A 12,027-nucleotide genomic window follows, 5' to 3' on the forward strand; every position below is an offset into this window, starting at 1 on the left:
AAAACCCACCTAACTATGGAAAAAAGGTTATACAAGTCAGAGGGTCTGGGCATATCGTAGGTGGTCTGTGTGGTGCATGGTGGTGGAGGGAATTCATGAAAGGGAATTTATTATTGCCCAAGTTGAGAGGGTTAAAGAGTTGCTTTAAGTGGGATAGAAAAACTTGTCAGGTCCTCAGTGGTGGAGAGAACCATTCCAAAGCGGTGCCAGCACCCATCTAAGGTCAGAGATGTCTGACAGACTAAGTTGGAGCCCTAAAGGGGGGATGCTCCCAGGGACCCCACTCTGGGCCCAGAATTTTTCCAGGGGGATGCCCCAGGTAAAATTTGGATCACCTAATGAGCCTTCCACTTTTTAAAGTCCTCTTCTCTTTTCCAGACCACTATGGGCAACTCTCCACCTCTTCCACCTGATTCCATGCTTGGCTATATCCTCAACCATTGAAATAAATTTGACCCTGACACTCTAAAGACAAAATGTGTAATTTTTTTTTTGTGCAACATTGTTTGTCCCCATTATGAACTGCCCAGCCTGGAACAATGGGCAGTCACTGGCAGCCTTAATTATGACACCATCCTGCCATTAGACCTATTTTGCAAGAGGCAGGGCAAATGGTCAGAAATCCCATATGCACAGGCTTTTATGACCCTATACCAAAACCTAACAATCTGTGAAACTCCCAGAACCCACCTCCCCCTCCAACCAAAGGAAAGTTCTAAGGTAGAATTAGATATTATAGATGATATAGATGACCCCCCCCTTTTTTTTGAGATGGAGTTTCGCTCGTCGCCCAGGCTGGAGTGCAATGGCTTGATCTCAGCTCACTGCAACCTCCACCTCCCAGATTCAAGCAATTCTCCTGCCTCAGCCGCCCAAGTAGCTGGGATTACAGGCACACACCACCATGCCCAGCTAGTTTTGCCTTTTTAGTAGAGATGAGGTTTCTCCATGTTGGTCAGGCTTGTCTTGAACTCCCGACCTCAGGTGATCCGCCTGCCTCGGCCTCGTTGGGATTACAGGCATGAGCCACCGTGCCCAGTCAGATGACCCCCTTTTACAAGAGCCACTTGTCTCTAAGGATGAACAGCGACCATCCCTATCGCCCCCTTACCAAGTGCTCCTGAGGCTAAAACCCTTAGGACGCTACTAAGTCCCCCTAACACTCGGAGGGGAACACCATATTCCACTCTCCCTCCAGCCTTGCTACCCCTCAGGGAAGTAGCAGGAGCCGAACGGCCAGTCCTATTGCAGGTCCCCTTCTCTATAACTGATATACAGCAATTAAGGAAAAGCTAGGAAGCTACTCTAAGAATCCTAGGAAATTTGCAGATGGGTTCCAAAAGTTGACCTTATCACTATTGCACTCCAGCCTGAGTGACAGGGTGGTTACATGATAAAAATGTCAATTTACAAAGATGATTTGAGAATCTTGTGTGTGTGCACTTAAAACCAGCTGCAAAACATGTGAAGCAACAAGTGACAGAAGTGAAAACAATGTACAAATCTAGGTGGAGCACAGATTTTTAGGGTAGTGAAAGTACACCGTATGTTTCCCATATCCCAAAGTAACTCTGTTTGTCAAAGGACACTGTGAACACAAGCTCAGTGACTTACGTTGTAAATTTACATTATTCTCCACCGTACTCCATGCTGCTTAACTCACACAGTACAGTGACCTTAATCTTCCAGAAAACATGGATATGAAGGAACCACACCTAATGAAGTAGCCCTCTCATCTGATTTATTCCCAGAGGCCACAATGAAGGATGTGTAGGAAAGACTTCATACTTTAGGATGAAGGTCACAAATAGTTAACTAGCCTTTTTAAGAAATGTCAAAGTGAATACAATTATTTTATATACTGAATTAGCCATTTGCACATATGCTTTTGCTCCTTTGATGTACATATTACCTGGGGTTTTGACAAATTTTGTCTTGTAGTTATTTTACAGCAGGTATCATTCCAGGTCAATCCTGGATGGAGAAGCAGACTTAGTTATCCATAGTATGGTTTACCTAATGTGGAATCTGTTGAGAAATGGTTTAAAACTTTACCTTGTTAATTACATTTGCAAGGTTTCTATCCAGCATGAATAATTTGGTGAAGCCTGAAGACACACTACTGATTAGAGGTCCTTCCATGTTAAGCACAATCATTTGGCTTTTCTCCTGTATAAATTCTCTCAAACTCCAAAAACATGAACATTTGATTTTTTATTTTTTTGAGATGGAGTCTTGCTCTTATCACCCAGGCTGGGGTACAATGGTGCAATCTTGGCTCACAGCAACCTCCACCTCCCGGGTTCAAGTGATTCTCCTGTCTCAGCCTCCCAAGTAGCTGGAATTACAGGCGCCCACCACCATGCCCAGCTAATTTTTGTATTTTTAATAGAGATGGGGTTTCACCATGCTGGCCAGGCTGGTCTTGAACTCCTGACATCAGGTGATCCACCCACCTCGGCCTCCCAAAGTGCTAGGATTACAGGTGTGAGCCACCACACCCGGCCCATTTGATTTTTTTTTAAAAAGGCTTACCACATTCGTTATATTTGTAAGGCTGTTCTCCAGTATGAATACTCTGATGTTTCCGTTTTGATGTTCGGGTAAAAAAAAAATGCACACAAGTTGCATTTGTGTGGTTCCTGTCCAAGATGTATATTCTGATGTCTAGCGAGTTCAGATACCTCGGGGAAGCCTCTAGCACATATATTTATATGATTTATTTCCAATATAAACTCTCATGTCAAGTAGTGACTGAACTCTGGTACAAAGTTTTTGCCACACTCATTTCATTTGTAAAGCATATCTGCACTTTGAGTTATTTATAGATCCACAAGTTTTGACCTTTAGTATTCTTGCCACACATATTACACTTCTGTGATTCCTCTCCAGGATGTATATTCTTATGCCTAGTGAACACTTGCTTGAAACTTAGCTATATTCTTCACTTCATGTGTAAATGTATTAGGCCATAATTGCATTGCTAGAAAGAAATACCTGAGGCTAATGTATAAAGAGGTTTAATTGGCTCACAATTTTATAGGCTTTACAGGAAACATGGTGCTGCCATCTGCTCACCCTCTGGGGAAGCCTCGGGAAGGTTAAAATGATGGTGGAAGGTGAAGGGGGAGTGGGCATGTCACATAGCCAGAAGGGGAACAAACAAGAGGGAGGTGCTATTCACTTTCATGCGTGCGTGCGTGTGTGTGTGTGACGGAGTCTCACTCTGTTGCCCAGGCAGGAGTGCAGTGGCACGATCTTGGGTCACTGCAGCCTCCACCTCCAGGGTTCAAGCAATTCTCCTGACTCATCTTCTCGAGTAGCTGGTACTACAAGTACCCACCATGAAGCCCAGCTAATTTTTTGTATTTTAGGCAGAGACAGGGTTTCACCATGTTGGCCAGGCTGCTCTCGAATGCCTGACCTCAAGTGGTCCGTCCACAGTCTCCCAAAGTGCTGGGATTACAGGCATGAGACAGGCGCCTGGCCCTGCCATTCACTTTTAAACAGCCAGACCTCATGAGAACTCACTATCACAAGGACAGCAACAAGGGGATGGTACTAAACCTTTCTTGAGAAATCCACCCCCATGATCCAGTTGCCTCCCACTAGGCCCCACCTCCAATGCTGGAGATTACAATTCCACATGAGACTTCAAAGGGAAGGGACAAATAGACAAATTGTATCAGTTAAGTATAAATTATTTGGGGATCCCAGAAGTTAGGACAACGTCTAAAGGCCTTTCCACATTGAGTTTAGTTGTAAGGTTCTCTCCAGTATGTTTTATCTGATGTTTAGTAAGGCCTGAGCGACTAATGTAAGATTTGCCACACTCATTACATTTATAAGGTTTTTCACCAGAATGAATTCGTTGGTGTTTAGTGAGGCAAGACCGCCGCCCAAATGCCTTGCCACATTCAATACATTTGTATGGCTTCTCTCCAGTATGGTTTCTCTGATGGTAAACCAAGTTTGACCTTTCGATAAAAGCTTTACCACATTCATTACATTTATAAGGTTTCTCTCCAGTATGCATCATCTGATGATTAAGCAGAATTGAACGTACTCTAAAGGCTTTGCCACACTCATTACATTTGTAAGGTTTCTCTCCAGTATGAATACTCCAATGACGTGCAAGGCCTGAGCGGTAACGGAAGACCTTGCCACATTCATTACATTTGTAAGGTTTCTCTCCAGTATGAATTCTCCGATGCCTTGCAAGGGTTGTAGTGGAATTAAAGACTTTCCCACATTCAATACATTTGTATGGCATCTCTCCAGTATGTCTTCTCTGATGGTACACCAGACTTGTTTTATGACTAAAAGTTCTACCACATTCACTACATTTGTGTGGTTTCTCCCCAGTAGGATTTCTGTGATATTTTGCAAGTTTTGAACTTTGGATAAAAGCCTCGCCAAACTCATTACAGTGGTAAGGGTTCCCTCCAGTATGAATTACCAGATGTTTAGTGAGGCTTGAACGCTGAGTATAGGCTTTGCCACAATCATTACATTTGTAAGGTTTCTCTCCAGTATGAATTTTCCGATGACGCGCTAGGCATGAGTAGTAACTGAAGACCTTGCCACATTCGTTACACTGGAAAGGTTTCTCTCCAGTATGACTTCGCCTATGTATTGAAAGGTTTCCACTGTCAATGAAGACCTTGCCACACACATTACATTTGTAAGGTTTCTCTCCAGTATGCATTCTCTGATGACGTGCTAGGCATGAATAGTAAGTGAAGACCATGCCACACTTATTACAATGGAGCGGTTTCTCTCCAGTATGACATCTCATATGAACTGAAAGGTATCCACCATAATTAAAGACCTTGCCACACACATTACATTTGTAAGGTTTCTCTCCGGTATGAATTCTCTGATGTATAGTGAGTAATGAGCCCCAATTAAAGGCTTTGCCACATTCATTACATTTGTAAGGTTTCTCTCCAGTATGAACTCTCCGATGCACTGCAAGATGTGAATGTTGACTGAAGACCTTGCCACATTCATTACATTTGTAAGGTTTCTCTCCAGTATGAATTCTCCGATGCCCTGCAAGACGTGAACGTTGAAAGAAGACCTTGCCACATTCATTACATTTGTAAGGTGTCTCTCCAGTATGAATTATCTGGTGCCTTACAAGTTGTGAATTTTGATAAAAGACCTTGCCACATACCTCACATGTATATGGTTTCTTTCCTGCATGGATTATCTGATGTGCAGTGAGGCTTGAGTTCCGTTTAAAGGTTTTGCCACACTCATTACATTTGTAGGGTTTGTCTCCAGTATGAACTGTCTGATGAGTTGCAAGAGAGGAACTTTGACTAAAGCACTTCCCACATCGATTACATTTGTAAGGTTTCTCTCCAGTATGAATTCTCTGATGAACTGCAAGGTGAGAACTTTTACTAAAGGACTTGCCACATTCATTACATATGTAGGGCTTGTCTCCAGTGTGACTTCTCTGGTGATTTATAAGATCTGAATTTTGTCTGAAGATCTTGCCACATACATCACATTGATATGGTTTCCCTCTTCTATGGACTATCTGATGTATTGTTAGTAGTGAGCCCCGATTAAAGGCTTTGCCAGACTCATTGCATCTGTAAGGTTTCTCTGTTGTATGTATCATCTGATGATTAATAAGACTTGGAGACACTCTAAAGGCTTTGCCACACTCATTACCTATGTAAGGTTTTTCCCCAATGTATGTTTCCTCATCTTGTGTAGGTAACGAAAGTTGCAAAAAATCATTCCCATATTTCCTAGAAATGTTGGTTTGGACACTAGGAAAAATTCTTTGAAGTGGTGAAGCTAAAAAACCATTATTAACTGTCTTCTCAATTTGATTACATTCATAAATTTTCCCTGCAGTTTGAAATTTCTGCAATTCAGCCAGACCGGACTGAAAGCTTAATATAAGCTGATTTTCAATATGCTTGTTTTCTACGTCCCCTTGACTATGTCGAACTGTTGTACCAGTAAGATTGTTTTTATGGGTCATTGGTGCTTCTTTACAATTTATTTCACCATCTTTCCATTGAAAGTCAAGGTTCTGTAGATTTTTGTGGATTTCTCTGAAGTAAACATTTTCAATGTCATAGCTTTCATGTCCTTCCAACATCACTGTTTGGAATTTTTCTCCTGTGTTATTGTTCTGTATTGGTGGTAATTCCTTGATCACACGTTTAGGAGAGATACCTGCAAAATATAATGAACATGGAGTTTTAAAATAACTATTATTGGTAAATATTATTTTATACTGAAAACACACTACACTAAACATAATATGCTAGCAAGTTGTGAAACTTTTCTACCATGATCTTCTATTTGTAGAAATGCAAAATGAATAGAATTCTGTAGTAAAGATGATCACATGTAATTCAAATCAATTTTAGGAAAGCCTAGTTTCAAACATCCTTTGACCAAAAGACTTGTGTTGTGCAAACATAAATGAGCACCAAAACAAGTCTTTTGCAACCACTGACCCCAAATGACACACCAACTGGCAGTAAACATATGGCTCCCTCATAATAGAAGAGAAAAAAAGTTACATATATTTATTTCATACAAATAAATGCTAAAACCACAGCAAGATATACTGTAATGGTAAATATTAACTAATTAATAATCATAATATAAATTAATAAATAAAACATTCTAATAGCCTGTGATAAAACCAGCAGGTAAATAATGAACAACCACAAAATACAAATTTATAGTACGAAATTCTAAACAATTCTCCATTAATAATAAGCAAGAACTTCTAGAGGCAGCATATGATAACTAGAAAATACGTTGAGATCACTGGCTTTTAAAGATAAAAGAAAGGTAAATATGTCTATGGCCATACCACCGTGAATGCATCTGATCTATCTGATCTCAGAAGCTAAGCAGTGTCAGAACTGGTTAGTACTTGGATGAGAGAAAGGTAAATACATAACATAATAAAGATTGAAAATTGCGGACAGGTCAGCCAGGCGCAGTGGCTCATGCCTGTAATCCCAGCATTTTGGGAGGCTGAGGCAGGTGGATCACAAGGTCAGGAGTTCGAGACTAGCTTGGCCAACATGGTGAAATCCTGTCTATACTAAAAGTAAAAATCAGCTGGGCATAGTGGCACATGCCTATAATCCCAGCTACTCGGGAGCCTGAGGCAGGAGAATCGTTGGAACCTAGGAGGCAGAGGTTGCAGTGAGCTGAGATTGCGCCACTGTACTCCAGTCTGGGCGACAGACCAAGACTCCATCTCAAAAAAAAAAAAAAAAAAAGGGAACAGGTATGGTGACTCAGACCTATAATCCCAGCATTTTGAGAGGCCAAGGCGGGCAGATCACTTGAGGCCAAGAGTTCGAGACTAGCCAGGCCAACATGGTGAAACCTCGTCTCTACTAAAAATATAAAAAATTAGCCAACTGTGATGGTGCATGCCTGTAATCCCAAGTACTCAGGAGGCTGAAGCACGAGAGTCACATAAACCCATAAGGGGGAGGATGCAGTCAGTCAAGATTGCGACACTGCACTTCAGCCTGGGCAACAGAGAGAGACTGCCTCAAAAAAAGAATAAAACTTGGGAAAGGAAATCAGAAATTCCAGTTATGATTTCGTGCCTACAACTATGTAACAAACAATAGAGCAACTCCCTATGTATTCATTGTCTTTTTTTGCTTTTGGTTGAGATGGAGTCTCATTCTCTCACCCAGGCTGGAGTGCAGTGGCATGATCTTACCTCACTGCAACCTCCAGCTCATAGGCTCAAGCGATCCTCCCACCTCAGCCTCCTGAGAGCTGGGACCACAGATAGATGCACGCCATCATGCCCAGTTAATTTTTTTGTAGTTTTCATAGAAATGAGGTTTTGCCATGTTGCCCAGGCTGGTCTGGAACTCCTGAGCTCAAACAATCTGCCCACCTCTGCCTCCCAAAGTGCTGGGATTACAGGCATGAGCCACCGTACCCAGTCCTGTTCATTGTCTTTAATTATCCAGTTCATTGGCCACAAAACATGTATGATACAGAGATTGCACTTGGAAAATGTATGAACTAAGATAAAAGACAACACTGTTTGGAACAAACTGCAAAATGAAAATTTACAGATACAATGTAGACTGTTCTGATATAAAGACTTATGTCTGCCAAAATTCCTATGTTAAGGTCCCATCCTCAGTGTGATATAGTATTTGGAAGTGTGGTCTTTGGGTGGCAATTACGTCAGGATGGTGCATAGAACTTCAGGAATGCAATTAGAAGAGACGTGAAAAAGCTTCTGTTTTTTTTGCATGACAATCTTTCTGCCACATGAGAACACAAAAACAGTCAGCCATGGCACACCAGAAAAAAGCCCACACCAAGAACCAAAGTGGCTGACTCTGACATGTTGAACTTTGCACCACCTAGATCTGTGAAAAGTCAATTTCTGCTGTTTAAACCATCCTATCTATGGTATCTGATATAGCTAGCCATGCTGATTAAGGTAAAGCCAATATGCTATCTCATTATAAACATGAAACAATGTTGATACACGTTATTAAACAAATTTGTGAGTCTTTACTATAAAACATGCAATATTCTAAGCTAGCTAACAGCATTAACTTGTTTAAAAAGTCTTTAGGTAAGTTATCATTATTTAACAAACAAGCACACTAAATATGCCCACAGCATTTATGTATCTATACCCAATTTACAAAGAAAGTAAGATATAAGAACCTGGGTTTGCAAGATCAAACATGTTTTTAAAAACAACTCCCAAACAAGCAGTGCAGATAACAGGTCAACCCAAATATAAAGAGTGTAGAAATAATTCAAGAGCCATTTTGTGTACAGCACCTGATTCTGTCGCTGTTCGGGGTGCCACTATGTAACCCACATGGACCTAAGGGAATTGAACAAAGGGGGCGAATGCGGGAATAAAAGACAAGAGACAAAAGAGTATATTTGGAAGAAGGGGTCGGGGGCACCTTGCCTCTAGTGGACAAGGGCCCTGAGCTTTACACAGCCCTCTGTATTTACTAAGCAAGAGAGATAGTGAGAAGGAGGGTGGAAGAAGGGGTCAGTTGCTCAGCCCAAAGTAGGTTTGCAAGACTGCATTCCTCAAACAACAGGCTCTAGATATCGCAGTAGATAACCTTGGCGCCAGGGAGTGATTGCCTCCAGCAAAACTTCTGTCAGCAGAAGCAGTCATGAGTTTGCCCACATCCTGCATTCATGATAAACAATTTGCTGATTGATCATATAGCCTCCAGTGGAATGCTGAGTTGGTCACGTCCCATGGACCTTCGGCTCCCTGCAATGCTGTGTTGCCAAAAGCATTATTCAGCCATCTGTCATGAATAACGAACGGTTTCTGAGTCATCATATTGATTTAGGCAGTGTTATCAGACAATGGTCAAGTAAATGAGTAGGGGTGACCCCTTACAGAATGAGAGTAGCATAGGAGGTGAGGGAGTTCTGCAATAATGGAAGTATAAAATTAATACGCTAGGCAGTAACTGGGTAGTCCATCTGGACCAAAGTAATATGTTAGGAAAGGCCCAAGAGGAGAAAGGGCAAGCCGGGAGAGCAAGGAGTAATAAGCATTGGGCAGCAAGGTTTGTGTGCTTGCAGAGCTGTGGGAATGTAACTGCACAAGAAACAGCTAAAATCCTGGCTTTGGAAGAAAAGAGAAACTAATGTAGAAGTAGCATTGTACTAATACTTAAATGTGAGAAATACACTATGGGTGCAGGACAACAAGGGAAGACAATTAAAAAGGAGGTGGTATGATGATATGGGAAGAAAACAGATTATGTCTCTATAATATTTGCTATGAAATTTATCAAATTGAATGTCCCATGAGTTCTATTTCCAGGTATATGCTCAACAACCCTACCTATCAGGAGATATGTGAAAGACTGTTCTTATAATTCAGTCCTTAAGAAAAAACTTGAAAACTGCCATGAAGAGGAGATGGATGAATTCATTTCGTACACACACATAATGATACCATAAAACTTTATTGATAGTACAAGAATGTTAAGGAGACATGGGGTGCAGAATGAGGACCCTAGCACAACAGGCAAAGATTTGAGAAAACAAAGAAAGCAGGAGACTCTTGTCAAGGTTGAAATATATGTCAATGGAGACACAGTATATACAATGAAAATAACTGGGATATCAAAACACAACATGGAGGCCGGGCGTGGTGGCTCACACCTGTAATCCCAGCTCTCAGGGAGGCAGAGGCGGGAGGATAGCTTGAGCCCAGGAGTTCGAGACCTGTCTGGGTAATATAGCGAGACCCCGTTCTCCACAAAAAGGAAAAAAAAAAAAGACAAAACATAACATGGAAGCAGATCTGTAAAAAAGTCATTTTTGTATGTAATTGAAGTTAAGCTGTTATTAGTTGAAAATAGGATGTTATAAATCAAAAGTGTTTTCTGTAATTGCAACGGTAACCACAAAGAATGTATAGAAGACACACACAATGGAAGTAGAACCATTTCAGGAAAAAAAAAATCAACTATACAAAAACGAAGGCAGTAAGAGAAACAGAACAAATATCTAAAAGAGACACAGAAAACACTTAACAAAATGGCAATATAAGTCCTTTTCTATCAGTAATTACATTAAATGTAAGTGGTTTATACTCCACAGTCTGAAGACAGAGACTGGCTGAATGAATTTCTAAAACTGGCTTCAGCTACACACTATCCAGAAAATACTCATTTTAATTCAAAGGATATAGGTAGGCTGAATTGCAGCGATGAAAAAAGATATCCCCTATAAACGGTAACAGAAAGACATCAGCAGTGGCTAAACTGATGTCAGTCGAAATAGACTTTATGTCAAAACTGGAGACAAGGCCAGGCGCGGTGGCTCAAGCCTGTAATCCCAGCACTTTGGGAGGCCGAGACGGGCGGATCACTAGGTCAGGAGATCGAGACCATCCTGGCTAACACGGTGAAATCCCGTCTCTACTAAAAAATACAAAAAACTAGCCGGGCGAGGTGGCGGGCGCCTGTAGTCCCAGCTACTCGGGAGGCTGAGACAGGAGAATGGCCTGAACCCGGGAGGCGGAGCTTGCAGTGAGCTGAGATCCGGCCACTGCACTCCAGCCTGGGCGACAGAGCGAGACTCCGTCTCAAAAAACAAAAAAAAAACAAAAAAAAAACAAAAAAAAAAACTGGAGACAAAGAAGGGCATTATATAATGATTAAAAGGTTAATTAACTAGGAAGATATAGTAATATGTGCCTAATATAGCAATCCTCAATATGTGAAGCAAAATTAATACAACTAAAGGGAGAACTCGTTTCACAGTAATAATAAGAGACTTCAATGGCCTATTTTTACTTATAAATAGGACAATCAGACAGAAGAAAAATAAGGAACTAGAGAACCTAAACGATACATCAAATTGAACCTAACCTATATATGCATAACACAACATCCAAAAATAGCACAATACAAATTTTTCAGAACTGCACATGAAACATTTTTCAAAAAAAAAATATTGGAAAAGAAAAAATTTTTTAAACTTTTTAAAGACTAAAATCATAAAGCATAACTTATCCCATCATAATAAAACTAGAGATCAAGAAAGAAAATTAGATTATCAACAAATATGTGGAAACAACATACTCTTAGGACAGTGTGGTGGCTCACACCTATAATCCCAGCAATTTGGGTGGCTGAGGCAGGTGGATCACTTGAGGTCAGGAGTTCAAGATCAGCCTGGCCAACATAGTGAAACCCAGGCGTGGTGGCAGATGCCTGTAATCCCAGCTACTCAGGAGGCTGAGGCAGGAGAATCGCTTGAACCCAGGAAGTGGAGTGTTACAGTGAGCTGAGATTGCACCACTACACTACAGCCTGGACAATAAGAGCGTAACTCCATGTCAAAAAACAAAAACAAAAACAAATAAAACCATACTCTTAAACAGCCAATATGTCAAATTAGAAATCACAAGGGAAATTTAAAAAAATCTCAAAACAAAGGAAAATGAAAATAGAACATACCAAGACATGTGAATGCAGAAAAAAGTGC

At 41.0% G+C, this 12,027-nt stretch overlaps 2 protein-coding genes across 10 annotated transcripts in view; one reads left to right on the forward strand and one right to left on the reverse strand.

The window, feature by feature from the left end:
* PPP2R1A (protein phosphatase 2 scaffold subunit Aalpha) overlaps positions 1-12,027 on the forward strand; it is a 526,337-nt gene that overhangs the window by 363,103 nt on the left and 151,207 nt on the right. The gene's annotated exons all lie outside the window — the stretch shown is intronic.
* ZNF841 (zinc finger protein 841) overlaps positions 1,177-12,027 on the reverse strand; it is a 107,548-nt gene continuing 96,697 nt past the window's right edge. For 8 of the 9 annotated variants that reach the window (XM_050771261.1, XM_050771266.1, XM_050771264.1 and 5 more), the window contains one exon: positions 1,177-6,204. In XM_050771261.1, coding sequence (XP_050627218.1) covers positions 3,701-6,204 — 2,504 coding nt within the window. In that variant the 3' untranslated portion in view covers positions 1,177-3,700. The remainder of the gene's footprint in view (positions 6,205-12,027) is intronic. The other variant, XM_050771265.1, reaches the window with a different exon arrangement.

The sequence above is a fragment of the Macaca thibetana genome, chromosome 19 (genome assembly GCF_024542745.1).
Source record: "Macaca thibetana thibetana isolate TM-01 chromosome 19, ASM2454274v1, whole genome shotgun sequence".
Lineage (NCBI taxonomy): Eukaryota > Metazoa > Chordata > Mammalia > Primates > Cercopithecidae > Macaca > Macaca thibetana.